The sequence below is a fragment of the Tyto alba genome, unplaced genomic scaffold (assembly GCF_018691265.1).
Source record: "Tyto alba isolate M040663 unplaced genomic scaffold, T.alba_DEE_v4.0 Super-Scaffold_5, whole genome shotgun sequence".
Classification (NCBI taxonomy): domain Eukaryota; kingdom Metazoa; phylum Chordata; class Aves; order Strigiformes; family Tytonidae; genus Tyto; species Tyto alba.
The window spans coordinates 4,459,375-4,487,214 of NW_024881326.1; the positions used below are offsets into that span (position 1 = coordinate 4,459,375).

Here is a 27,840-nt window from a genome sequence, read left to right on the forward strand (position 1 = left end):
AATACAAACAATTTAGGTTTTTAGGAAGGCTAAGCACTCTTTTGAAGCCAGAAGGGGCCCATCAGAAAAACGTGTTCTTCGCAGCTACCTGTGGGTTTGATCATGCGCATCCACCACCCCCAAACTCCACATGACTGAATTATGCATACATTGCTTTCTCAGCTCCCTAGCAAAAACACTGCAAGTGCAATGTAATACCAAGACTTTAAAAGAGACCAGAAAACACTGATACATTTCTTCATGCAGAGACAGCTTATTCATAGTTACTGTCAAACAAGCCCAGAGGTTGATGACTAAAAAAAAAAACATAAACAAAATAGAAAACCCAACCCATTTCTTTCAAATTGTTTCCTTTCTTCCTCCCACATGTATCCTTCAGCAACCAGCTGGAATAAGCTTTCAACTACCACAGTCCACCTTGCTCTCTAATTTTAAGGCTTTAATATATTTCAAACTTTAAAACCACTTTCATTTTTCATGTAAAAGCATAGAAAGAAACCCAAACAATATATGGAGTTGTGTGAGCAATCTCAGCTCCACCCAGCTGACAGACCAGGTAGAAAAGAATGAAAAATTAAAGGAACAAATCTTCAAAAACCAGTTTAATTCTACCAGGGGCTATCAACAATATAATGGAATATACTTGCATAGCTATTGCATGATAGCATTGCATGGCAAAATCAATGTTACTGGGGTGCTTAGTTGTATATTTACATACCAACATGTTTGAATTTCTTTAAAGACTGAATTTAATCTCAGTTTCCTAGTGTTTATACTACGTGTTTTGGGAATAATTACATTCCTGTAGTTACAACTTATTCACTGTATTGCCATAACACTCAGGAGCTATAATCATGGATAAGAACATATTGTGTTAGATGCTGTAAAAACACAAAACAAAAAAAGATTGCAGTTTAAACACATGATGAGCAAGCAGTGAGCAGACAGAGAATGGAGAAGTACAAAGAAATAATGAGGCATTAACAATCAATATGGCAAGTACAAGATTTGGTATGCCAGCTTCCAAACTGAGTTACTGGAGACTCCAAAAAATATCTTTTCCCACATCTGAGGAAGAATGGAAGAAAACATAGAGCTATTTATCCAAATATTTTACAAGTGGGGTGGTGGAAGTCGGTGTCAGGGATTGGTGAGAGTTGTCATCTAAGTAATGAATCATAGGTGAGGTAGACAAAGAATGACCTTGGAAACAAATCAGGTGCATTGAGCTACAGAGACAGAGAGCTAGTAGAGACACACGTGGTCAAAATTATTGGCGAGGGAGATGAACTTTGCAGTATTACTATGGAGAAAAAGATTATTTTTACACTTTCGTGACTGAGATACACAAACACCTAATTCAGATTAAATGTACTTCTGGCAGGGGCACTTTTATTAAAAATGAGAAGGCACCAGGGACTGCATCAGTGGGCAACACCCTGACCTCCACTGCTGAGGAACTGCTACCACGCTGCAGCGCAGGGCAGGAATGCAGGAAAGCTGCTTCTGCTCTTGGCTCTGAGAGTTTGCGGACAGGGTCACAAAACTGCCGGGCTTCTACGCTTATTAAATGCCTCTGTGAGGACAGTTGGTGAGCTGTCAAAGGAAAGAACTAATTAAGAGAGGAAGAAAGCACTGTGGAGGTAGGTAAAGGCGTAGAAGTGCTTCCACACCCTCTAGTACTCTCTTAAATGGTGGAACATCTATAAATCTCACAACATCTAGCTCTGTATTTTAACCGTACAGCAATTAATCTAGATGGGGAAGAGAAACCTTCAAGCACACAAGTGCCCATGCACAATTAGACTGCAAAATAAAAGGATTTTGCTCCTCACTCATCGTATTTTGAGCTAAAACTCCGGGATTATGTCAGTGGCCTGCCCGGGTCCCACAGCCAGAGGATCGCCTGCCGTGTCGAGCAGCCCCACAAGTCACGCAGGTTGCTGATCGTGCCAAACCCACGACTGACCGGCGGTGGGCCATCCCAACCGGTGGCAGTTGCCAAATGACGTACCAGGATATAAAAAATAAAGGTAAACCACCCCCAAAGCCCAGAAAACACTGTACCGCGGGGCGCTGCTCTAATACAAGCGCATTGTCTTGTGTTGGAACAGGTAACACCAATGGGGGGGAGGGGGCCTTACAGAGTACGTGAGGGCGGAGGAGCCGAGGCTGAAGGCGCGCTGCAGGTGTCACGCGTGGGCGCCACGCTCTCCTCTACCACTGCGGGTACGAGGGTGCGTGTGTGGGGGTGTGGGAGTGAGTGTGGGTCGTCGATCCTCCCTCCCCCCCCCCCAGCAAGGCCCGACCCGCAGCGCCAGGCACGGCCGGTTTTGCACTCGGCTCCAACGGCCGCTCGCGCGCCGGCGGGTTGTTTACTTCCCCCGCGGCGGGCGCGCGCGCGCCCGTTCACCCCTCCCCTCCCCGCGCGCCCGGGCGACCCCGCCCCGCTCCCCGCCGGCCAATGGGGGCCGGCCCCGGCCGCGCGCGGAGGGGCGGGCGCCTCCGCCAAGGCGCTGGGCGAAGTCGACGTCAGCCGGCAGCGTTCCTCGGCCGGAACTGATTGGACGCGGGGCCTGCCCAACTCCCCCGAGCCTCCGCCCACCGAATACCACCCCCACTCCCCGCCTTCCCCGTCTGTGTGTGTGAGGCGCGGATTGGCTGATGCCCCGGCCGCTCACCCCGCCCCCCGCCAGTCAGCGTCAGCCCCGCCTCTTTCCCCACTCCAGCACAGGAAACACCCCGCTGAGATCGTGGCCAGCCCGGGGCTGCCGCCGCCTTCCATTGGTCCGCAGCGCTGCTCATCCGCCGGAACCCCGCCTCTCTCGGACAGCGCGTGGCTGAGCCCGCCTCCCCACCAGCTCAGCGTGCTTATTGGGAGGCCCCGCCGTTCTCTATTCGCTCTCCCTCCTGCCACTCCGGCGAGCCGCCCCCTCAGCCCCCCCACCCCCCCCCCCCCCGGTGCCGGGGGCTCCTCCCGCCGCCGGCCGGGGCCCCGCCCCCGCCTCCCTCCCGGCGCGCGCCCCCGCCCTCCGCGGGGTCACGTGATGTTTTCGCCGTGGTGCCGCCGAGGGCCGCCTGCGTGAGTGCGAGTAACCGGCCGCGGCCGCGGCTCGGCGGGGAGGGCGCGGACGGGGGCGGCGGGGAAGGGGCGCGCAGGCACCGGCAGGCACCGGCAGGCACCGCCCGCCCCTCCCACCTCCATGCGCGGCCCGCCGCGGGGCGCGCTTCCCCGGTGAGGGCGGATTCCCGCTGCCCGCCCCCCAACCTCTTCTGCCGGCGCTACGGACCCTGCCTCGGCGACCCTAAGATGGCGAGTGGGATGAATGGCCCGGGCGGCGGCGGCGCGGCGGCCGGGGGCGGCGAGGAGGAGCCGGCCGCCCGCCACACGGGAGGCGGAGCCGCGCCTCAGCAGGAGCCCGGCGTGCCCGGCGAGGGGGAGCCGGCGGCGGGCGAGGGCGGCCGCTGCCCGTCCCCTCAGCCCCACCACCTGCTGCTGCTGCTGCGGCGGTCGCCCAGCGCTTCGCTCTGCCCGGCCCCGGAGGCCGCCCCCGCGGCGGCGGGCCGCGCCGGCCCCACGGCGGGCCGCGGCGGGCAACCCCCCCCCACGGCGGGCCGAGGCGTCCCCCCGCCCGCCGCCGCCGCCGGGGAGGACGTGAGGAAGTGCGGCTACCTGCGGAAACAGAAGCACGGGCACAAGCGGTACTTTGTCCTGCGGGCCGAGAGCCGCCTGGCCCCCGCCCGGCTGGAGTACTACGACAGCGAGAAGAAGTTTAAGAGCAGCCTGAGGGCGGCGGGGGCCGGCGGGGCAGCCCCCCTCTGCTGCCCCCCGCCCAAGCGGGTCATCCCCCTCTACCAGTGCTTCACCGTCAGCCGGCGGGCGGACGCCAAGCACAAGCACATCATCGCCTTGTACACCAAGGATGAGTACTTCGCCATGCTGGCGGAGAACGAGGCCGAGCAGGAGGCCTGGTACCAGGCGATCAGTGAGCTGATGAGCCAGAGCAAGAGGGGTTTCTTGGAGCAGGAGGACCACGCCGATCAGCCGGCGGACGAGGATGATGAGCATTACGGGGCCGCCCTGAGGCCTGGCACCGTCTTCAAGGAGGTATGGCAGGTCAACGTTAAGCCGAAAGGCTTGGGACAAACAAAAAACCTCACCGGGGTGTATAGGTTGTGCCTCTCCAGCAAGGCCATCCACCTCGTCAAGCTGAACTCGGAGGTGCCCGCCGTCCACTTGCAGCTAATGAATATTCGCCGCTGCGGGCACTCGGAGAACTTCTTCTTCATCGAAGTGGGCAGATCTGCCTCTATTGGGCCCGGAGAGCTCTGGATGCAAGTGGATGATTCGGTGGTTGCCCAGAACATGCACGAGACTTTTCTGGAGACCATGAAAGCTCTAAAGGCCTTTGCAGAGTTCAGGCCCCGAAGCAAGAGCCAGTCTTCTGGTGGTGGTAGCGGTACCAATCCTATCTCCTTCATCACCACCAGGAGGCACTTGGGCAACCTGCCCCCCAGCCAGACGGGCTTGCAGAGAAGATCCAGAACTGAGAGTGTTGCTGGAGGGACTCCTCCTACCACCAAAAGCAGCAACTCCTATCGCTTCAGAACATCCAGCGAAGGAGAAGGAACCATGACTAGGCCTTTCAGGTCAGTGACTGGGAGTCTGATCCACCTGAATACTGCAAGGATGAATTTGGGACGGCAAGAAGGGAGCGGAAGGTACGTGAGAGCCGCTTTCAGCTCCTCTTATCACACCAGGTCTGCTTCGCTGCCCGTTTCTCATTTTCCCTCCACTACAAGTCCTATCAGTGTTTCTTCCAGTAGTGGCCATGGCTCTGCTTCGGACATGCTGACCAGGCCTTCTAGCTCATCCGTTTGTGGTTCCCCAAGTGACGGGGGATTTATCTCTTCTGATGAATATGGCTCCAGCCCTGGAGACTTCAGGTACTTTCGAGTCAGGAGTAATACACCGGATTCCCTGGGAAACACACCACCCATCAGAGAGGAGAATTGTCTGAGTGAGTACATGTCCATGAGTAAGCAACAGGCAGATGATGGCTCAAGAGATGATTATATGGAGGCTGAGAAATGTTTCAGGAAAAGAACTTACTCTCTAACAAAACCAACTTCTGTAGCAGTGCAGCAGAAGACGACACAAACTACAGCTTCGTTAGATGAAGATGCTGCGGGAAATCACGGACGATTTCTTTACTCTGAAACACCCAAATTGAGAGATAACCATGAATCGGAGTACAATGACAGTAACCTTGATTCTGTATGTAACCAAAGTAGGAGTAAAGCCAGGGATGATGGGTACATGCCAATGATGCCAGGAGTTGCATCTTCTCTATCCAGCAACAGCGATTATTTGCCAATGACTCCTAAAAGTATGTCTGTTCCGAAACAGATTAACAATTCATGGTCACCGTCTCAGGTTGACTCCAGAGGATATATGATGATGTTTCCAAAGGCTAGCTCATCACCTGTACGAAGTCCTTTAACTGGATTTGTTTCTAAAGGAAGTAATGAGAAGATCATAAACAATGAGTATATGGATATGTCACCTGGTAATTCAGCTCCAAAGCACCCCGGTGATTCGAATTACATTCACACCACTTCTGTTCCCAAAGGTTTTAGTTCGTATTTTTCTTTGCCCCGAAGCTTTAAGGCGTTGTCAGGACAAAACGGTGACCACAGTGAATATGTTCCAATGTCTTCACCTGGAAAACTCCTGTATGGTGGACCAGAAAATGCAAAAGGGGTCAACAGTGAGTCTCTGGCTAACGGCATCTCTAAATTGCCAACAGTGAAAGGTTCAGATGAAGGACTTGGGCAGAACAGGGCTGCTAGGCCCACAAGACTCCCCCTAGGTACAAGAGGGAGCAATACCATCCCAAGAATGTATGATCGTACAGTTCCACCCGAGCCAGCGAGTCCCGGTGAATACATAAATATTGATTTTAATGAAAAGGCGAGTAATACACCGTATTCCTTATCTGCAGAAGGATCGCCATCCTCTCTAGGCTCAAGCAGTGACCACAGACAGTCCCCGCTTTCTGATTATATGAGTGTTGACTTGGATGTACAGTCACCGAAAGTAGCGAAGGAACTGTCTAACTCTCTAACAGATATTTCAATTTATGCAAGTTCCAGTATTCCTAGAAACCAACCAAATCCTGACTACACTAGGCTTTCATTTGGTACTGCTTGTGTTAGCACCGCGAGTAGCAGGACTGATGACTACACGGAGATGACGTTCAACATGGCAGCAACACCGCCTCGGCCATTTGCCGCCGAATCTGACAATGGTGTGAAGATTGATAGCCCTTCTTCCATAGTTAATAGACTGTGCATTGTTGATCGATACGCTGGCAGCAGTAACTTCTCTGTTCCTAGCTCTGAACCTCCAATGGGACCGAAAGTGATTCGTGCCGATCCTCAAGGCAGGAGGAGACACAGTTCTGAAACGTTCTCTTCCGCTGGTACGGTGACGACCTCCTCCTCTTTCTTTACTGATAGTAGCAAAAGACACAGCTCTGCCTCATTTGACAATGTTTGGTTAAAACCGGATGAAAACATTTCTGATGGTCAGGAAAGCAAAATGTCCAGGGATACCTCAACTGGATTTCAGAATGGCTTAAACTACATCGCTCTGAATTTACGCGATGATCCTATAAGCTGTGAGGCAAGTACTGCAGCGCCAACTTGCCATCTCCAAAATGGTACTTCAGGTTTGGACAGTGGAGCTTATGTAAGCATAGATTTCAGCAGATCCGATGGTCTGAAGTGTAATGCTGCGAGAAAAGGTTTGTAACTTTAAAAGCATTTTCCTTTCACGCTTGCTTAACTGTAGGAATTAGGTTCTCTACTTAATACTAAAACGTGGTCTTCAGAGGGGGGTAAATGTTTTTTATGGTCTTCTGTATTCTAGTACAACCGGTTTCCTCGTAGTGCAGCATCCTAACTGCTGAACAGCAATGACAGGGGAGATGGTCCTTGGCCTAAAGGATTTATGTGACTCTTTCAGGCAGTTAGAGGTGTGGTCAAACTGTCATCTGCCTCGCTTTTTTGTAAAAGAATTTTGCTAGTATAAACATTCATTGTATTTCAGATTGTGAATTTTTGTCCTGAGATCATGGTCGCTCTTTTTTTCCTTCACTTCTGTTTTCCTCATCCCTTATGACTAGATGACTCTTCACTTTTTTTTTTTTTTTTTAGTGAACATGATAGTTTGTAATTTGTGTCATGGTTAGGGAAAACTGAAAATTCCTAGATTGGGTTTAGACATAAAAACTTGGGGTTTAGATCAGTTTCATTCACTAAATGTAGGCAAAATGCATGCTTTAGGGCTTTTTATGTGCAAATCTATCCACATTTATTTAGTTGAATCTTATGTGAGCAGAACCCAGGTTTCTTTTCCCTTGACGGTTTGGTGTGTTCCTTTTGAGCTCTGGTCTCCAAAGTACCCCTGGATCCTCGGGAGAAGCCATCTCCTGGTGGCTGACCGGGGTGGGGGGGGGGGGCTCCTGCAGCCCGCACCTTCCACATTCCCCACTGAGCAGTGTCCGAGGGTTTAGCTGAGCCCTAACCCTTCCCCTGCCTATAGAGAGATCTGCCTTTTGCAGAGCAGGTGAGGAATGCCGGTAATAGAGGAAGAGCAGGTTCTGAGGGGTGTCTTCCAGGTCCGAAACTTCAGAGAGGAGGCTGCTGGCTTTCAAATGATCAGTGGTCTGACCCAACTGAAGGTAATGCAGTTTGAGGTGTGGATTAAAAAAAAATAAAATATTGGGGGTGGGGAGGAAGAATATGGGGAAGAGGAGGGATGCTGCTATTCATATGTTAAGCTCTTTGCGCTCATGGTGGGAGCAAAAGATAGTAATTAGCTGTTAGTGGTATGCTGCATATGCACTGACTGAAGAGCAGTGTTTGTGCAAGCGCTGCACTGCGCTGTAACTTTGGAAGTCTAATCCTTATTTTGGAGTCGGTGACCCACTGAACTCTCTACAGTAATTCACCCACCCTGATAAAAAACTGTATGTGTTGCAAATGTTTTCTTCTCTTTGCAAATGTATGCGTAGTCAATAATTGATGAGTACTAAGGGGAAATATTTAATCGCTGTTGGACATTGATACTTGTCTACTTCTCTGTCAACAGAGAAAGCACTAAGGGGGCAGGCTACTGCTGGCTTTTATGTTTTGAATTACAATCTTAAACACTGCAATGATAGGGGGTTTTGTTTTTTTCTAGTTTCACTCTAAAACTAAGTGTCTAAAGGCAGAAGGTATTGCAGGAGCTTAAAATTATGTAGCCTTTAATAGTGGAAGGTATAAGCCTGACTCAGCTTGCATGCCATTCGAAGTCTGGCAGCACTGCTTGGGGCTGCTCAGAAATGTGTGGTTTGCCTCAGTGGTTTTTTTTCCTCTGCCTTGTTTTGTTGGTTGGAATCAAATTTAGAAGACGTTGAAAGTTGCCAGTCCAAGAAGTGCTTTCTTCCAAAGTTAGTCTTTCAGCACTTCAAAAATTTGTCTGCTGTGTCAAAGGCACACTGGTTGCTGTAGCTGATTTGTAGTGTTTTGGTTTGTTTTTTTTTTTTTTTTGAAAAAAGCACCCCCAAAGACAGCAGAATCCCTGCTTGATCTTACTTCCCTCATATGACTAAAATCCATATTATAAAGTAAAACTTCTTACAAAATGGAGAGGAAAAAAACCCCTTGAGATTAAGGCCTTTCAGCTGTACTGTAAATATTACATTGAAAAATATTTTTCAAGAGCTAATGTGTTTAGAAATGGTATTTATGTTAAACATTTTGCTTACTACTGCTACAGCAAAATATCTGCAGCCCTATGCTTGGGGTTTTTCCCTTGTCTGTTACAAGTTGCAGAGGGGCAAGAGACTTCCAGCTGCTGGTTTTCACTGTGAACTGAAGTTTTCTGGAAATGAAACATGCGTTCAAATGAAGTGAAAGAAACCCTGTACACAAAAACATTGGCTTTGGCAGGAAATTAAGCATCAGAATAGTAAGAGCATAGGTTGGTGGTTACTTTCTAGTCCTAAAAAGAAAACCAGAATTATAAAACACTGCTCCAAAACAGGGCCTAGCAGTTTTCTATAAAGAGAGCATAAAATATTTCTGGTATATGGCAGGAGGGCAGGTGGGGTGTGGACACTGTTCAGTTGTAGGTGGCTGTGGAGGGGTGAACAGATTTTGGAGTAGTCCAGGCTAAAAGTAGCTTGCCAGACTTGAATGCAGTGTTGTAAATTGGTGGTGTTTCTTAGCAATGACTTAAAATTCTTGATTATAAAGGTACCAGTTTTCATTCACGTACTAACTTACGTCTCTCGGAGCTACATAGCAAGCATAATTTTAGAAGTGTCTATTCTTTCAGTATCTTATCAGTTTCTACTGCAATAAAGCTTTTATTTTAATATTTTAAAAGTTTTTCTGTAGCGCAGAAAAAGACTTTCACATTCCATTTTGAATAGTGAAAATAAAGCTTCACTCTTAAACCTCTTGTATCCTGAAGAGGTGTAGTGTGCCTGTGTGTAATTGATATTTTTAATACTTTTGGAGACTTATAGCAGAACTGAGTGCTGTCCTTTCTTTCTACAGCCTACTCTCAGTCTCTGCCTGAAAAATGCTCTGTGGTTAAATCCATTCTTAAGGAAAATATTTAGTAGATGCATTTACCCTTTACTTCCTAGAAAGGAGCTATCCCATATGTATTAAATTCTACCAGGTAGAGATCTTTATCTCCCTAAATTGCAGTTTTACTGGAAGAAAAACACTTCCCAATTTTGGATTGTTTGCTTTTTTGTTTTGTTTGCCTAAGTGGAATGTTGTGTTCTGTGACTCAGCTGTGTTCTCTTTAACTGCTGAGGGTGGTGGAGTGATTTCTAATGCATCGCTGCCCCCTCATTTTAATTCCCAGACTACTTCTGGTTCAGATTCACTGATGTGAATCAAACTTTGTTTTTTTTCCCCTTCTCCATTCATGACATGGGTGGAGGAGGGGGAGGGCACTAACTTGAAATGGTAAATAGGCCTGATTTGTTATTAAACTTTTATTTTAGGTTTAGGAAAAATTGAGCTCAGGTTTTATGTTGATAATGATGATGGTGAAAAGAATATAATGTTCTGAGTTTTAATTCTTGAAGTTTAAGGAGGTCATTAGCAAAACAGTTTCATCACAAAATTGTTACACAATATTGAAGCAAGCGGTTTGCAGTTTTGATTACATGAATCTGAGTCATGAAATTTTGTGCTAGGAGTACAGAACACTAAAGCTACTTCAAACAGGGCTTAGCTAATGTATACCTTGTTATTGGACCTTGTAGAAACTGAGAGGGATAATGAGAATGGGGTGGTAATAAACTGCATAATGGGTCCTGTATAATAGAAGTTTCTTCAGTCTTAATTAGAAATATTAAACCTGCAAAGATACCCTGGACTCCAAAACCAAAACTGACTGTTCAGAGTAAATGTAATGTTCAGTTTAATATCAGTCCACCTATTTTACACCCACTCTTTAATCTTATCTCTACCTGATATTGTAACACTATGCTAAGATATTATTTCAGAAGTTCTCTAATATGCAGGATTATAATTTAAATGTTCCTCACCTTTTTAATCTCCTCCTGTGCTAGACTGGGCGAGAGTGTTGTGTACACTTTGAGAAGCTGAGAGGAAGAAAAACAAGTACAGCTGTAATGGAAAACTTGTGTTCCAAATTGTCCAGATCCTTTATGGTGACTTACATATTTTGAATGCCAAATCTTGAGGAATATAATAAACAATATACACTTTGAGAAATTCAGAAGCTGGAAGTTTTAGCTATTACTAATATAGTAAATTGCAGTTTAGAGGATACTAGGCAAATAACAGCCCCTTTTGGGTTTCTGACTAGTGGTTTTTAAAAGTTTGCTTCAAACTGAGTCTCTTCTGTATTGGCAGAATACTTAAGGCATGGGCCCATTTAAAAATAACTTGAAGAACCCTACTGAATGTATCCTACATCTCTGAAGTAATGCCGGGATAACAATTCTTAAAAAAAAAACAAAAAAAACCCAAAACAAAACAAAACAAAACAAAAACAACAAAAAACACAAACAAACAAACAAACAAAAAAAAAAAAAACAAAAAAAACCCAAACCCAAATCATTTTAATCTTGCTGTAACAGATGCCACTTTAACAGTCTTGAGTGACTTACAGCTATGCTTAAAAATACCCAGGGTAACTTTCTCAAGCAGTATATGAGCTAGTGAAGGCAGAACAGATTTTTGCCGTGCAGTGTGGGAGTGAGCTAATTATGACATATTTGACCAAGAATCAGTTGGGTTTTACTTGCGCTTGGGTGAGAAAATCTGAGACAAGAATGTTCCCCTGTCATTGAGAGAGAACGCTTACTTGTAGGTGTTGAAATACTTTTAGAAATTGGCTTTCCAGACTTTAAATCCATAGTTGCAGCTGATGGTGACATGTGTCTTTTTTGGAAGTCTAAAACTTTCTGCTTATAGCTGTCTTGGAGGTTTAAGCACCGCTGTAGGACACGGGGAGTTCTGGGAGTAATCTGGTACTGATTCAAACTCCATTGTTTTTTTAAGTCTTTTGGTGAAATCTTAAATGAATTAGTACCCTTTTAGTTTCCTCTCTAAACCATCACATTTTCCCCTCCTCCCTTGATGTCTGAGGGCCCCTTGTTCCCCCTGTTGCTTGGGGTGGAGGGTTGGAGTAGCAGAAGGTGATCAGCGCTTACTCAGTCCTTTCCCGCGGCTGTATGCCAGCCCGGGATTACTGGGGTGGTTTGTCACCAGGTATTTCTTTAGGGTTTTTTGTACTGCCAGCAGCATGTTAGCAGTAGGTAGAGTTTGGGCTTGTTTTTCACTCTGCATACGTTCTTTTTTTTTTTTTTTTTTTTAATGAAAGGATCTTTAATAAGTTTTCTTCATATTGATTGCTGGGGGGGAGGGTTTATACCTTGAGGTTTTGGATGGTACTGAAAAGAGCTTATAGTACTGTGTTGTACCTTGGTGTGTGTTTGTGTGCTCTGTTTGTGGATCAGTGGTGCTCCCAAAAACATGCTGAATGGTGTCTAGTATGTTGATTGCGCTAACAAGCTTGTTTTGCTGATCCAAAGCAGGAAACAAACTCGACAATTCTATTTTAAGTACTGTTGTGATCAAATGTGGCATTCTTCAACTCAGAGGAGAACGGAATGATAAAACTGAAAGGCAGGTAAGAGTCGAGCTTTCTGGAGCCTGGGGATGTATTATTACTGCTGTTTTGTCCTAAAAATGTAGCATTACCTTATGACTCATCCTTAAATGCTATGTAATAACTTGGCTGGAGAGCTGTCCCATGGCCCACCCTGCAAATTTCCTGCTTGACTTTTTTTGTCACATTTAGCTTTTGCGTATTAATAATGATCCAATGAGCAAGTTGTACTGTTGTCTTACAGGTTAAAGCAATGACTAGGAAAAGGAAAAAGTATGTTGTAGTTTAATCAAGCCCTGCATCTCCATAAAGGTCACTCAGTTTAGGGCCGGTTACGATTTACTTGAGAACCTTGATCAGTAGGGATTTGTGACATGCTTGAGGGCAGTGGGAAGACAAAGGTAAATGAGTCCGACTCATCAAAGGCATTTCAGAGGTGTTGCCGAATATCTTATCTAAATGATCTTCAACATACAAGTGTTTGGATTTGTGGAGATTTTGATTCAGGTGTAGCATTACCCCAAGAGCAGCAGTGTAGTAGACTGGTAGCAAGAATTTTCTGCCCTGGTTAAATCATGAGCTTAATGAGTGTCTTAAGGGACAAAGGTTGCTTATTTCAAAACATTATTCTTCTGTTAATTTAGCTATATGCTTGGATGCTAACAATTCATACAGCTTGTGTGTATCTATACACGTGTGTTGTGTGCCAGTGATTTGTGAGTTAAAAAAGATTAGACCTTACACTTAATTTTCTGAGAAGGAAGGGTTTTTGAAAGAGATGACTTATAGTGAAAATAATACAGCTCAGATTTGGCTGTAATTCCAAGGTGACAATACAATTTATTGTGACTCAAGAAAATGGAAAACTTGGAAATTACTACTAAAAGATGAATAATGCTTGTGTTTACCGTATAACACATGTATATTATGAATTTGTGTAAGGATAAAACTGGGTTATTATTTGGGGCATAAAATATTATGCCCTGAATATTTAGGTAAGAATAGTGTTTCCTTTTTGCTAGGGCATGACAGGCTGATAAATATGCTACCTACTTGGAGAAAGGTTTCCCTTTTAGTAGAACAGGATTTTGTGGAATGACTGAGGATATCAATTTTTTTTTTTTTTTTTCCTTTTTCTGAATATCCTGGGAAATAATACCAAAAGGTGTGCAAGAAACCTGGTAAAACTGGCTTCTAAATTTATGGAGGCACTAATGAATGATACCCTCCTTCCACGGGGAATAGCGCGATTCTGTTCCCGTACTCATGCCAAGCCAGCTTGCTTTATTGTTTATGGCTCTTGCTGAATAGCTGAATTTGCAGTATAACTTTTCTTGATGCTGGATAGCCTGAGCCTGAACTATTTTGGGGGAACTAGTGCCGCTTTACACACGGATCTTTTAGGCTAGCAGGAAGTTTGGAGAGCTCTTAGTGACAGTGAAGCAGATGCATCGTGAGATAAATGTGAACCTATTGCATCCTACACCGAGAGAAGCTATTCACACGAGCCATGGGGTACCCTATTTGTACGTAAACCTCTTTCAGCTGTTAACAGGCGTTGGTGTTTTTGTGGCACCTTATTGACAGTTGAGCTAAAATGGCCAAGACAAACCAGCAAATGGTACAGAAAGTCATCACCCAGCTTCACCCGGCATCTGGGCAGCTTTGCTGTCCTGGTCTGAGTAACCGGAGCCTGCTTGCAGGTGGGTTGGCCAACCCTTCAGCACAAGTTGGATGCAGGTAAAACTTCCATCAATACAGATGAAGGAACATGCTTTAAGTTCTGTAAGTCTAAACCATTAAAGTTTCTGAAGTCTAAGCCAATATGGGGTAAGGGGCCAGAAAGGTACTGTGTGCTATATGAAATGTGTTTGCATTTTAAGTTACTGTTAGAAAAATTTGTAAGCTGTTTGGGATTTCAGTAGTAACATCCACTGTTGAGGTCAAACTTCCCGAGTATTTGCTTTTTGTTATGTGAGAGACTTTGGGAGGTATTTGCTATCTGTATTTAAGTCTGTGGTGTTTATTTGGGGTGGGGTGGGTGGATTTTTTGTTTGTTTGCTTTTAGAACAAGGTGTTCTTAAATTGCAGATTGTGCTGAACAGGAAATCAGTTATAAATGAGTTGAGAAAATGAACAGATTTGATCGTGATGTCGCTCAGACAATATTACGACAGTGAATCTGTTTGTTAATGAAAGCTTGTAGCTCCAGCCGTGGTCTCTACTCGCTGTAGAACCTGAACAGGTAGGCAGGATGGAGGTCCCCTGTACTGTGCCGCAAATGTAAATGTGTTGGTTCCTGTCCTAAGGAACTTACAATTTAGAAGATGAAACTAAAGAGATGGATGAAACTTAATGTGCTGGGGTGGAGAGTAAGATAAAGATCAAGGCTGCTACCATCGGCAGAGTGAAGATAAGAGCCTTGCAGAGAGATAAAAGGCTGCCTGAGAGCGGTTGCAAGAGGAAGCTGGTAGAGGCACTTGGAAGGGTATGCACACAGTCAGGGAGCAATGGAAGGTAGCGAGCTATAAATACAGTGGTTGTAATGGTTTAAATGACTTGAAAAGGATGAGGTAAATGTCAGAACACTGGCCAGGATATTAATCTTGGTAAGAGGAATGTGGGCCAACATGTATCTCTGAGTTAGGAACATGTCCCAGTGTTTACTTCTTTTTAGATGTGGAATGTGATTGTTTCATTTTCCTCTTCTTTTTCTTTTTCTTTTTTTGTAAATTTTGCTGCAGCCATATGACATAGGCTTGGTGCAGCACTGTGTGTACTGAGCACAGGATCACCCTGTGCACCGTCCCTAGGCAGTTAATGTCACAGGGACCTGCATCCTCTGGGAGACTTGGCTCCAGAAGCATCTCAGGTGATGGAGCTGCTTTGGCATTACTAGTGGTTTCCTCCTGGCTTTGCAAGGGCTGTTTAGGTGGCATCTCTGGGTTTCAGGAAATCTTCTGATGTTGGGGAGGAGGCAGCAGTGCGGCTTGGGAGATGTATTCACCTTTAGGTTTTGTAATGAGCGTGTCTCGGAGCATTTGGAGTCCCACTCCAGACAGGGAGGTCTGGGTGGCACCCGCTCATCACTGCTGTGGCGCTTTCAGCTGCTTGAGAGTAGCCTGTGGAAGCTGGAGTGGGAAATGGTAGCTTTGACAGGAGAAAGTTACTTCTGTGTTGGTAGATCAGATGGAACAGACACTGTAGTGGTGGTGAGTCTGGAAGTGGTGGCAGCAGTGAGGCTCGATTCACTGTCGAGGTCTAAGTGATTGAAATATTAACATTGACATGTTCCACAAGGTAAACACTAAACAAGAGTTGCTCACAGTTGATTAAAATTTGTCTGTGTGTCGACACAGTTTAACTCTGTCCTTGTGAGCTCCTGGGCTGTTCCTGGAAGCTGAAGGCCCTCTCCTTGGCTCTTGTGCACGTGCTGTGATTTGAGAGGACCTTGCTTCACACACGCAGTGCAATCTGAGCCCATCCTCCTCCTCCCCCGCATGAGCCAGGGTTTTGGGTTTCCTAATGTTAATGCAGACTCAACGTGATAATAAGAAAATGTTAGAAATAGATGCGTGCCACTGCTGTGTGTGCTTGCAGATAGTGGCTGATAGCAAAGATTTTTATTTCTTTTTTTTTGTGCAGGCATGCAGGGGAAAAAGGTCTGGCTGAGGAGGGTGTAACTATTTGGGTATGTGGCCATGTAGTGACTTTCTGCCTTTGACAGTCATTTATGGCAATAGAGGTGAAAGAAAAAGGTAGTGCTGAATGTTGTCAAATGTCAATGGCTAAAGTGGTTGGGAAGAGTAAAGGGTTGACTCAGAACTGGCGAAACTTTCTATAGAAAGGAAGAACTTTCTGTTGAAAGGAAATAACGGGAAAGGTGATTTGAAAAGTGGGAGCTGTTTCAGGAGTCAGGAGTGACACTGTCCTTTCTCTCGGTTGTGTTCAGAAGAAATTCAGTTTTGCTCACTCAAACTGAAGACCAGTGCCTGCAAGCGGACACCACCCAGCAGAGGAAGAGCAGGGCAGGCATATGTAAAACTTCCCCACAAACATATACCCAGCCTCTGGTTATTTTTATTTTTAAATTTTTTTTCTGTTTGGGGGATTTCCTGAGCCTGATGTAGTTTGTCTGTTTTACAGTCCTTTATGGATCTCTAATCCAAGTACTTTTCCCATCCCTCTTTGATCCTGTGTAAACTCCTTGTATCCACAGCAGACCCTGGTCGGAGTCAGTACACGCTGCTTGCAGACCTCTCGCTGTCTACTTTGGACCCTGCTCCGTACAGGCTTTGTTTGGCAGCCCCTAGTTTGTGTTTGGAAGAGATAACAAACCCTATCTTTTTTTCTCTGTGCTACTTAGGATTGTGTAGATGCCGTGTTGTCCTCTGCCATATGCTTAGCCAGTGTTCTGTCAGCAGCTTCCTGTATTGCACACAGCAGGGACCTGTGGTATAATTTTATTTTTTTTTTTTTAATTTTCTGATATGTCCTACTACTTCTCTGCAGGCTGAAGGGTGCTTGTTACCTGGCTGTTTCTCATTGGGAAGCTGTTTCACATCTTTTATGAGTTTTTCTGTACTACCCTGAAACTCTTCCAGTAATTCCCAAGTTCTTTTTGACCGAGGGAGCCAGAGCTGTGTGTGCCGGTCAGCTCTGGTATTTGACGTGGCTGTTTTCTTTCCTATTTGTTTCCTGACAGTTCTTAACATCCAGTTTGCAACAAAAGCACAGGCAGGAAATCTATTCCTTCCTATTGGCACTTCAGGGCTCCTAACCTTTGTCACGAGAGCAGAGTGAACCGTAGCAGGTGGGATTCTCAGAAGCCACACAAACAAGATTTTTTTTTTTTTTTTTTTTGCTAAAATTTACCTATGTTCTTTGCAGTTTAGGAGGTCAGTTGTCATATCTTACATACTTTCTGTGAGAGTGCTTTTGAAAAAGTAGAACTTTTTTCATTCTTCCGCAACATGAAAATCTGAAATTTTGCATTTCTGTGTGTTTTTAAGTGAAGTTGATTTTTACTGTTGTCTTGCTATATTGTAAGAGAAACTTAGTTTTAAAAAAAAAAACAAAACCCAAAAAACCCCCAGTAACTTCTTGTCAAGCTGTCTGGTGCAATTTGAGTTGGTGTTAGGCCCCTGCCAAAACTGCGTGCAAGTTTCCTAATTCTAGGAATAGTATCAGTAAAAGAGATGAAATTAGGGAGTGTGCGTAAGGCCTTCCTAGAAACACCACCACTGTTTATTAAAACATAAAAAGCCACCACTGTTGCAAAAGATAAGGCATTTCTGCAAAGTGAATAAAAATTATCTTAAAGCACGGGAGAGGTTTTTTAGCTCATGAAATTGCTAAGCACTAAGAATAGCGGAACTGTGTTTTGAATGAAGAATTGCATATAAAGATTATTTGCAAGAGTAACTTTGTCTTCTGAATTTTAGAAACACAGCTTGAGGAGGAATCTAATTTACTGGGATGTGTTGTTACCAGTCACTGTGTTTAAATAGCTTATCCAGTGAAAAGCGGGTAATGTAACAGTTTTTTTTTTAAGACAAATTTTGCTTTTTTTGCTTGTGGAAAGTCAGCAGGTACTAAACATATTCATTAGCCCAATGTGAGTGTTAGTTTGTTGTTGAATTAAGAAAATACATGGAATATGTGCTTAATGGAAGCATGTAGTTTAACACATTGCCCGAATAAGGCGGTCTTCCTGTGTCAGCACCTTGTTTGGGTTACCCAGGAACGGTAACTGCGTGTGCGGTGGCCACAGCAAATGTGTCCATTTTTCAGATTTGTATTTGTATACTTAGTGTCTTCATGTGCAAATTAAGGGGGAATTCTGCTTTTCTCAGATAACTCCGCTTGCCTTGGGCGAGGTCTAAAGCTATGCCATTAAAATAAGAACTCGAAGAAATAGGACAGTGACATAGGATAACAACTATGCATTTGGTAGGATTTGGGGCAAAAAGATTTCTCCTTAATTTGTGAAGAATGTATCTGGGCAAATTACCTCCCTCCCCCCGAGCTGCATGCCGTGTGGAAGGCTTGAAATGTAATACAGGCAGTCCTCCTGCCCTGTCCCCGTGGCGTGAACAAAATGCTTTTGGACGTGCACGTTGTGTCCTGAGGTTGTGCTGGGATTTGGTGCTTTCCTGAACAACAGGAATATTGTGTGGCCATGTGCACAAGAAAGTCGAGGGCTGTTCTGCTGCTTTTGATCTGCATAAGTCAGATTAATTCCAATTTCTTCCTAACCTGAACTTCAGGAAATGGAGAACTTTGGTAGTGTTCTCCAGAAAGCTTTAAGTTGTCTTAGTCTTTGACATGGGGATTTAATAATTTAATTATCTTAAATTAATATCTTCTGTAAGCAAAGCTTTTATCCTTTCAGGAATCAGTTGCAGAATTATGTCAGTAAAAGCCTTTCCTGTAAAAACAGTTGTTATTTAGCATGGATTTCTTTGAGAGAATTAGGATATGTCTGCTATGTTCTTAAAACCTCTTGGTTTGTTTCAAGGTGGCCTGAATTGTATGACCTTAATAATTTAAATGTAGAAAACGCAATGTAAATTGCATATATTCTCATCTGTTGAGTTTTCAAATGGAACACACTGAGTGTGCAGTGTAATGAATTAAGACTAATCATCTGCCCCTCATTTTTATACAACTATAGATTATTTTTGTGTAAAAAAACTTGTGGAGCACTTTTTCGGTGTGTTCCTTAATTTTAAACAAAACATTTCTCAGCACTGGCATACTGCCATCCTATTTTAAATATTTGCCCTCTTAGTTTCTCTTCAGTCCTTGTGATCCTTTTCCTCTGATTGTTTGTTTCTCAGAAAGATTCAGCCAGCTGTGTGTAGTTTTATAATCTGATCCCATCTTAAACTGATGAATTTAAATAGAATTGTGTAATGAAGAGAACATTGTTTTAATTTTTCCAAACTTTGCTTATATCAGTTGAGAGGTGATCTGTGAAAATATTTGGATGCTTTCTGGACTTGTTTTCCATATTAAATGTTCCTAGGAAGTTGAATTTATATTGTTCTCAATACTCTGAAGCAGTAGAGCTCAGTTTTGAATAAAGGTTGAAGCTTTTGTGTAGAATCTGTTAACGGAGCTGAAGTTTGAATAAACAAAAAAGCCCCGTGTAGGGTGCTGTGAAAACTACTTAGAATAGTGTATTTCTAGGCTGCTTCATAGTGCAGAGGGTTTTTTGAATTCAGGTTTTTGTTGCTTGTTTTGCTGTAATGATCAGTTATTGGATATTTTTTTTTTGGTAGGCTGGGCAGATTTTCTTGGAAGAGCTCGTGACAATCCAGGAACAACAGCGTGTTTACACTGTAAGCGAAAGTTATCTTCAAACTTGTCACGTCTGATCTGGCCACTGAGTTTTATTTGATGGCATTTATAATTTGAGGATTCCAAGGGACTTGTGAGCATTGTTCCTCCCTTTCCAGCTAGTTCACATCTCATAATTTGATTTTCTTTTAGAGGAGTTGTTTCATCCATTTCTCTGCCAGCTTCCTTTACTCTTCAGTCAGTGTTGAGTCAAATACATTTATATGGCATCTGTAATGAAATGCTAATCTGTTTTTTGTACTATTAACATAGAAAATTGTTGGCTGGTGAATCTTACATTATGAAGACTGAAATAAGATCATCCAGCTTCACGGCAGCGGTGTTGTTTTCTTTGAGCACTTCACGTCCTCCATTAGTTTACCTTCACCTGGTCCAAAGGTGGCAGATCAAGTGTGGGAGAGAAGAGCCACCAAGGAGCTCAGTGCGTGAACGTGGTGTCACGTCCCTTCCTGAGGAACCGTGGAGGGGGAAGTCTCCAAACGCGCTCTGGGTATTGGCAGCACCACAGGCACCGGCTGCCTTCTCGCTGACGTGAAACCCGTTTTACTCCGCTTTGAGTAACAACTGTTTTTGTGGTGTGAGTGCACGTGTGGTGCTTTCACACAGCTGGGTGCAGGTGCCTGCAAAAAAAAAAATAAGTGAAACTGGTGCTCTCTTGAAGGCGAGCTTCCCGCTTGCCGGCAGCCACAGCACTGGGCGGTGAGGCGCGGTTGGGCGGGTGGTTCGGGAAGCTCTGGCAGCGGGAGCTCCTACAACTTCATGGTTCGGGAATCGGTATCGGGGCCTGTGAGTGCGACTGCAGAAAGTGACCCTGGCCCTGCTGGGGACCCCATGCGCTGGTCCCGGCCTGGGATTTCTTTGCTGCCTGGAGGTGGGTGGTGGGCGGCCTGTGGCTCCACAGAGTCCCAGTGCCACGCTCACTAGCCCGGGTGACTGCAGACACGCTGTGGGAGGGATCTTGCAAGACCTCAGCCTCATCTTAGAGGGATTTTTTTTTTTAAACGTGGTCAAGTTTCATGAGTTTTTGCCTTTTCTATCTGATACTGATATATGTGTTCACATATGTGTGTGTGTGTGTATATATATATATATATATATATATAAAAGTTATCTGTATCTCTATATATAAATGCTTGATGCTTTTATCCCAAAAAAGAGCTGATGACTCAGGGCATCAGCCAGCTGTACTGCCTCAACTGCAATATTGAAATTTTCGGCTTTAACAAGGGGATTAGGGAAGTGGTGACAACCAATAACTCCATGGCTGAAAGACTCAAGGCTTTATGAGACTGTTATCAGCTTGTAGGTAATGTTTATGTGAAACTCCCTTATGTTTATTTATAGTTCCCACGATTCTGTTTTAGTTTAAAAATGGAGAGGAAACATGCTGAATTATAGTTTATAATCATGGGGAGAAGGGGGACAAATTAATGAGATCTTATTTAACAAGCACAGAGTTTCGGGAAGGAGGGACGCTGCAGGCAGGTCCCGAGCTTGCCTTTACACTGGTGTAAAACTCTGTATTTGAGCCAGGACATCCAGGGAATTTACAAACTGTAGTGAAGCTTATTTGTGGATACTTTCTTCTGGTTTCTTATAAATTAATCTGTGTTACTCTGGGCTTTGATTGGCATTACCTGGTGAGCTTGCTTTAGATTTGGTTATTGTGCTGCCTTCTGAGTTCTGCCCAGCTTGTTCAAAGAATCAAGCTTACGAGTTAAGGTTTGTTTTCTTTCTCTCTGAAGATCTTCCCCTTCCCCTCCAAGTATCTTAAATGTAATTTTACGGAAGTTTTAGGTGTAAATTCTGAGTTCTGTCACGTGGGATTGTCTGATTGAAGCAACTGGGCCTTTGCTCTTCAAACTGTTTTGGGGATATGCTTGGAGAGATTAGAATAACTTGTCAAACAGCTTTCAGGTGTGCCTTGTGTGTTAGGCGTGGAGGAAAAATGTCCTGACAAAAGCAGAGACAGTTTTTGAAGTTCCTTTTATGTAAGCTTATAGGTCCACAGCAAGGAAGGGGTGGGGGGGATGCTGGTAAGTGTTAATTTTTACTGAATATAAGTTTAATCTAGAAGCTTTAAATGTTTTTATATTTGACTTGCATCCATTGTTGAGGTGTGATTCATTGCAAGCTGTGGTATGTGTTTTTGTCCTTTGGTCCTACAACAAAATAATACTTTTCTAAAGAGGAAAACTATTTAAAAAAATAATAGCTTCACTTGGCTTTTGTGAAAACAAAGCCATCACTAACCACATCATGCTGTGTAAGAAGCAATAGCTTTTTGTAGTGATCTTATAATACCCGTGAAATAATACAAATGGAGATTCTTGAGTTGCGGGTGTATTTTGGCTGTGTCTTCCTTGAATTGTGGAAAACCAAGTTACTGTATTTTTGAAATCACTACGTATTTCAAAAATGAAACTCGGCAACCCAGACCTTGGTGTGGGTTGTGCAGGGATAAAAGGGAGTTTCCCCTGAAGTCCAGGGACCCCTCTGTACTTGTGCACTGCTTCCAGCCCTGCTGTGGTCTCTGCTTCTCTGTCTCGAGCCATGGGCAGCTGCTGCCAAAAGCTTTTTTTTTTTTTTTTTGTCTGTTTCTTTTGAAGGGACAGTATTTTTAGCTGGATGGAAATCAGAACTTCTTTAACTTAGGGTGGAGTTTGTGTGTGCATACTTTATGATTGGTTGTGTAAGTAAACATACAGGTTTGTATTATTATACATAATGCTTACCTGTTCTTTAGATGGTCACATTTTCTTCAGCATGTTCCTGTGGCAGAGGCAGTGAAGCACTAGGCTCTCCAGCAATCTGATTTCCTTGTGATGCTGCAGATGAGCCTGGGCAGGATTAAGCTCCAAACCCCCTTTTGTTCCAGTGGGCCATGCTGCCATTACCATGTTTCGTAATGAAATATTCCCCACATGCCACTGTTCTCAGTGGCAGCGAGCCTCCCATAGCAGTGAGAGAGCTCGCACTGTGCACTTTCAAGGGGAAAAAGTAGGCTGGATTTGATGTTTTCCGAGGACTAAATCTCTCATGCTAGCTGTTGTTTCTCAATGAGAGCAATGTGCCGTTTCCTTCTTCCCTGTAACACCTGGAAACAGGTCCTGCAGACACATACCTCAAACCTTAGAGGAGATGCCCCAAGCCACCCAGCTGGCAGAGGACAGTGCCCTCAGTCTTGTCTGAGAGGACAGAAAGGTGGAAGGGGATGGTCTGTCAGGCCTGGGAGGCAGCGCTGCCCGATGGCTTGGCTGATGGTTCCCCTCCAGGCTGAAAATCAGCGTTCACTCTGGCTCTGGTGGGAGCGGAAGGGATTTTGCTGTGAGCTGAAAAGTGACTTTCTGTGCAGTCCTCAGTTTATGTCCACACCACTGCAGAGAGCGCTCGCATCCCCTTCACCAGTTTTTTTCACTGTCAGGAACCTTTTTGAGCCACTGGCACCTTGGCACATGCAGGGTTAGTTGCAGGGCTGGTGTTCTGCTTCGAGGTCATCCTCTCCTGTTCCCATTTCTGCCTTGTCACCCGACTGTATCTTCTGTAATACAAGGTTATATTTTTGTTGCCCTCATTTTATCAAGTACTTGGTGTTTTGCCTTTCCCAGTCAGTTTGAAGCCACCGGTTTTTGCTGACAGCAGTGAAGGTGTCTGTCTGCCTCAGCTCTCTCTGCTTTTGTACCATGTGTTGCCTTTTAGTGAGACTTTCTTGAAAAAGGGAGTACTGTACTCTGGGGTGTTTCTTCTTGTAACTGAACTACACTTTTTCCTGAAAAGCTGAGGACAGGGCACGTGGCTGTCATGACTTGCTGCTCCTTGTTTGGAGCCGGAGTTGCAGGGAGAGTCCGCCACAACCTTAATTACAGCCAGCGACCAGAACTGCTGGGCGCTCCTCCCGCGCCGTGCGCTCAGCAACAGCCTCTGCGATGCGCGTCGCCCGCCGCCTCCCTCGGGAGCCTCGACAACCTCCTTAGATGAAACACGGAGGGTGAGCCGGGCGCTGGGAAGCTGCGGGGGCTTGCAGCTGGCTCCTCTCCGGGACTGCAGGGGCTCCTCGGGGCTCGGGGTTGGGGAGCGGGTTACCGCCGGGCAGGGCCCCGTGGGCCGCGGTCAGCAGCTGGCACTCCTGCACTGGATAAGCTCCATGTATTCTCCTCATTAGAAAACATTTTTTTCCAATATAACTTGCATTTAAAATGTCACTGACTTTTTTTCCCCCCCCCCCCTTCCTAGACTGACTGCATTGCCATGGAAACCATTGTTGGAAGAGAAGACTTTTCTGCTGGTAACTCCAGAAACTGTGTGGTGCTTTTGGAAGCGAAGCTCAGCTCCAGCCGGCTACTTTCATTTCCACCAGCACGGACATGGACACACATCCTTTTAATTAATTTTTTCATAGACATCAGCTCTCTACAGTTGAATTAATTTGAATTGAGATTTTTTTTCATAGCTGTGCTTTGGTGATGGAATTTGGTCTTTCATGTCATACCTATTTGGGAGGCAGTGTGAATGCTAATAGGAGATCCCTGTATGCCCCTTTCTTCCTCCTGCCTCTCCCATTACTTTTTTTTTTTTTAAATTTATATTCTGGGAAGTCAAAGCTGGTTTCTGATTGTCTGTTTAACATGGGTTTTGCTTCTCTGGTACATTAACAAGTGGTTAGCTTAAAACATGTATTGTTTAGAAATATTTTGGCAGTTCAGGATTTTTTTCAGGTGGCTAGGCAGGAGGAGGGAGGGAAAGGTGCATGTTAGCTTGAGGGGTGAACCCGTGGGACAGAACGGGTCTGAGAAGGAGACACCTGCCTGTTTCTTCTCTTTTTTTTTTTTTTTTTTTTTTTTTTTAAGGTTTTGCTTTCATGGTACAAGAGGTATTTCTTGATCATAGGCTAGAGTATTTTAAATCAAATGTCTGTCAGAGCTTAAACTGATTTTTTTTTTTTTTTTTTTTTCCTCAGAATTTTGGTATGTATAAAGTAGGATTAATGGGCTGGTTGTCTTGTAGGTTGTTTTTGTTCTTACCCTCAAGATACTTGTTTATAAATACGAGTTGTGTAAAATGAGGTTTTTGTTAATGCATTCAAATGGAGAACTGCAGAGTCCTATCCAGAGTTTGTGACTTCTGCATTATACTTGTCAGCTGTAGCTTTTTAAAGGGAAACCACCCTAATTGATCTTACTTTCAACCAAAGTCCCATTTTAAATTTGGGACTATTTCTGTTCTTTCTTCCTGGCATAATGGGGAAAAAAGTAAAATGTTGGCTCATCAGTTGTCTTTATCCCACTTACAGAAATGTGAACAATGACTATTTGACATTTTTAAAATAAGCCCTGATTTTTCTACAATTTAAGTGCTTCACTCTTGTACTGAATTTTTTTTTTGGTTGAAATGAGTTTAGGTTTTTAACACTGCTATGAACTTAAAGAGCATGACACTAGTCATTGGTACATGCGATGTATAACAAAAGGCACTGACGATTGATAAAGGGTTTAGAAGTGGTACACAAATCCTTATGCTGTACTGCACCACACAGCTGGTAATCCTCTACATTGTATATTGTACAACTGATTTGTCAGGCTGCCTCACCTCTAACATACAACCTTTAAATTGCTAGTACAGTTTGTATAACAACTTAGACACTGTTAACTTGGATTGTTCGGTGATGTGTACCCAAATCTATTTTTGAGTAGTATTAAAATGTACATGTCACTAAAATATGAAGACTTTTTTTTTTTTTCTGAAACATGGTACCAATCAGTCAATGCAGTGTCTAGTGACAGGAAAAAACTGTTGCTTACAGGGTTCAAAAGCACAGACCTGTTTTTGATTCTGGAAGAGAAGTTTAAGTTGGTACAGTTACTTGTTGCTGCTAAACATACACTAATTAAAAATACGACCACTCTTACAGACCATGATACTGTCTTGCCATACAGCTTTTGTTTGGTCTCATAAATTGATAATGCAATACGTAGACAGCTTTTTATAAAGCTTTACATCTTTTCTAAGAAATCAAAATTTGGGTGAAGATAGTTCTAAACATTTAATGCGAAAGGAAAAGGTTGTTTTGAAGAAATTTGTTACATACTTATTTCATATTAGATCCCTGAGGCTGCCATTGTACAATATACAGCACTGATTTAATAAATGCTGAATAAATAAGTAAATGGGTAACCTCAAGTATAGTGGTACAAATACTAATAGGTACGGCATAATAAATATGCAATCTTTTTGAATCTCTTAGTTTACAGCAACTAATTTATTCAGTATTGTGCTGGAAGAACATTTTCAGATGATGTAAAACATATCACTATATATACTACCTTCCAGCTACCCGTTTATGCTGCTGTATAGTACAAAAATACCAATGATAGAACAATGTTTGTCCTGTAAATTTAATTTGATATTGGACAGTTATTGTCTGTACAAACTAAAACATATATGGTTGAAACTGTTCATTATATTTGCTATTTCTGCTTCACAGATCTGTTTTAAAGTCGAGCTGATTGATCTGGCTTTGTCTTCCATTGTAAATATTGTTATGTTGTTTTCTTTGTAAAACACATCGCGTTTGCGGTTTTGGGAGACTGGCTTGAAGCTCTGTATAGTGTTTATATTTATCTGACTTGGCTTTCCATAGAGCTACTTGCAGTAAATACGTGTTCATGTAGCTCTGTGTCTGGGTTTTATTTTTAAACAAACTTGTGTTTTGTTTTGTTTTGTTTTTTTTCTGTCAGAAGTGCATTTCTTCCTGCTGTGGCTGCTCTCTTAAAGTGGTTTTGTTGCCCTGTGTGCCTAAAGATTTGGAGAAGCTTTTAGCGTATTTCAGGGGAGTGATTCCCAGTCTGTCCAATTTTTTCTGCCACTCAGTGGAAAAGGTGACATACAGCAAAATACCCAGAAGTCATCTTTGTCATAGATTCATAGTGCTGGTAAACAACTGAGTTTTTGTGTGGGGGTGAAAAAAAAAATATCAGTGTCTGATACCTTCCTTTTCTGCTTTAAATGCAGAAGACATTTTTTTTTATAACTTTGTGTGTGACTGGCTATGGACTTTCCATGATCAAAAAGTACTAGTCCTGGAAGGAATTTTTAGCAGAGAATAAGTATGGCATGCCATCGTAAATTTTGTAGGAATACTTTGCTTTGATACATGTTAAATAAGATGTTGGCACGTAAAACCAAAACCTATATAGATATCATCATCATTTCAGGTGATGCACCACCCACTTGTAAAAAACAACTGAAGTTGGAAAATATCAACAAAAAGTAGTGCTTTTTCAAATTCCTTACTGACGTGAAGGATATGTCAAGAATTCTGTATAGAAAGAGGTTTTTATCCATAGGTGCTGATTACTGTGAAATGTCTTGGATTAGATTTTTCTCTCTGATTTAATTCTTGCCCTGTTACTCAGAATAATGCATTAAAATACCTCCCTGTAAAAGTCAGGTTTGCTGTAAGAATAGGGTTTTCCTCAAATAAACCAGCCCCCTTACTCAGGGCCTCACTTTATAGCATGTAGCTGGTATTGGGAAGAAAAAGAAAACAGTGCTTCTCATACATGGCAGAAACAGCCCTACCAGCAGTAAACAAACAGTGAAAATTATCCAAACACTGTCAAGGCTGTTGCAACAGTCTCACAATAACTGCTTTAAGAGACCTTTGCCTGAATGTCTCATTGGATCTGAAATGGGCTGCTTGAGGGGCTGGTTTTGGGGGGGTGGGGTGGATGACATAGTTCTGCACTAATTTTTCAAACCCCTCTGGGTGAATCATTGACAGAACTGTCTTGCTTCTGAAGCATGGTGAAAGCTCTCAATTAAAACCAGAAGGCAAGTTAGACTTCCTATCTGAATTTGAAGACAGGCACTAGAATACATATTAAAAGTCTTTGTTTTGAGGTATATTGGCCAATTTTAATGGATCTCACGTCTTGCTGAGCTGGTACTGGAAGTAATCAAATAACTGGGAAATAGAGGTTCCTAGGAAGGAAGAAGGACCTTTTCAGAACTACCAGCTAACAATACAATTTGTATTGCATTTTTTCATCCCTGCATCCTCTTTTGGCTATAGCAAGAGCGTTCCCTCAAATACAAAGACATTTCTCCCCTCACTTTTCCAAGGAGGGTTGCAAAGTGAGAACAGGAGCACTGAGCTTGCTATCTAGATCTGGGAGGCAAGAACCCCAAAAAACCCCACACCAACCTCCTTTTCTTTGATTTTCCTTCTGAGCTATTGAATAAATTTAAAACTTCAAGTG

At 43.8% G+C, this 27,840-nt stretch overlaps 1 protein-coding gene across 1 annotated transcript; it reads left to right on the forward strand.

The window, feature by feature from the left end:
- Positions 1–3,056: 3,056 nt before the first annotated feature.
- On the forward strand, positions 3,057–26,249 carry IRS4 (insulin receptor substrate 4). The gene is made up of 2 exons (XM_032996006.2): positions 3,057–6,809; positions 23,816–26,249. The coding sequence occupies exons 1-2, from the start codon at positions 3,311–3,313 to the stop codon at positions 23,818–23,820; spliced, it is 3,504 nt and encodes a 1,167-aa protein (XP_032851897.2). The 5' UTR covers positions 3,057–3,310; the 3' UTR covers positions 23,821–26,249.
- Positions 26,250–27,840: the final 1,591 nt, after the last annotated feature.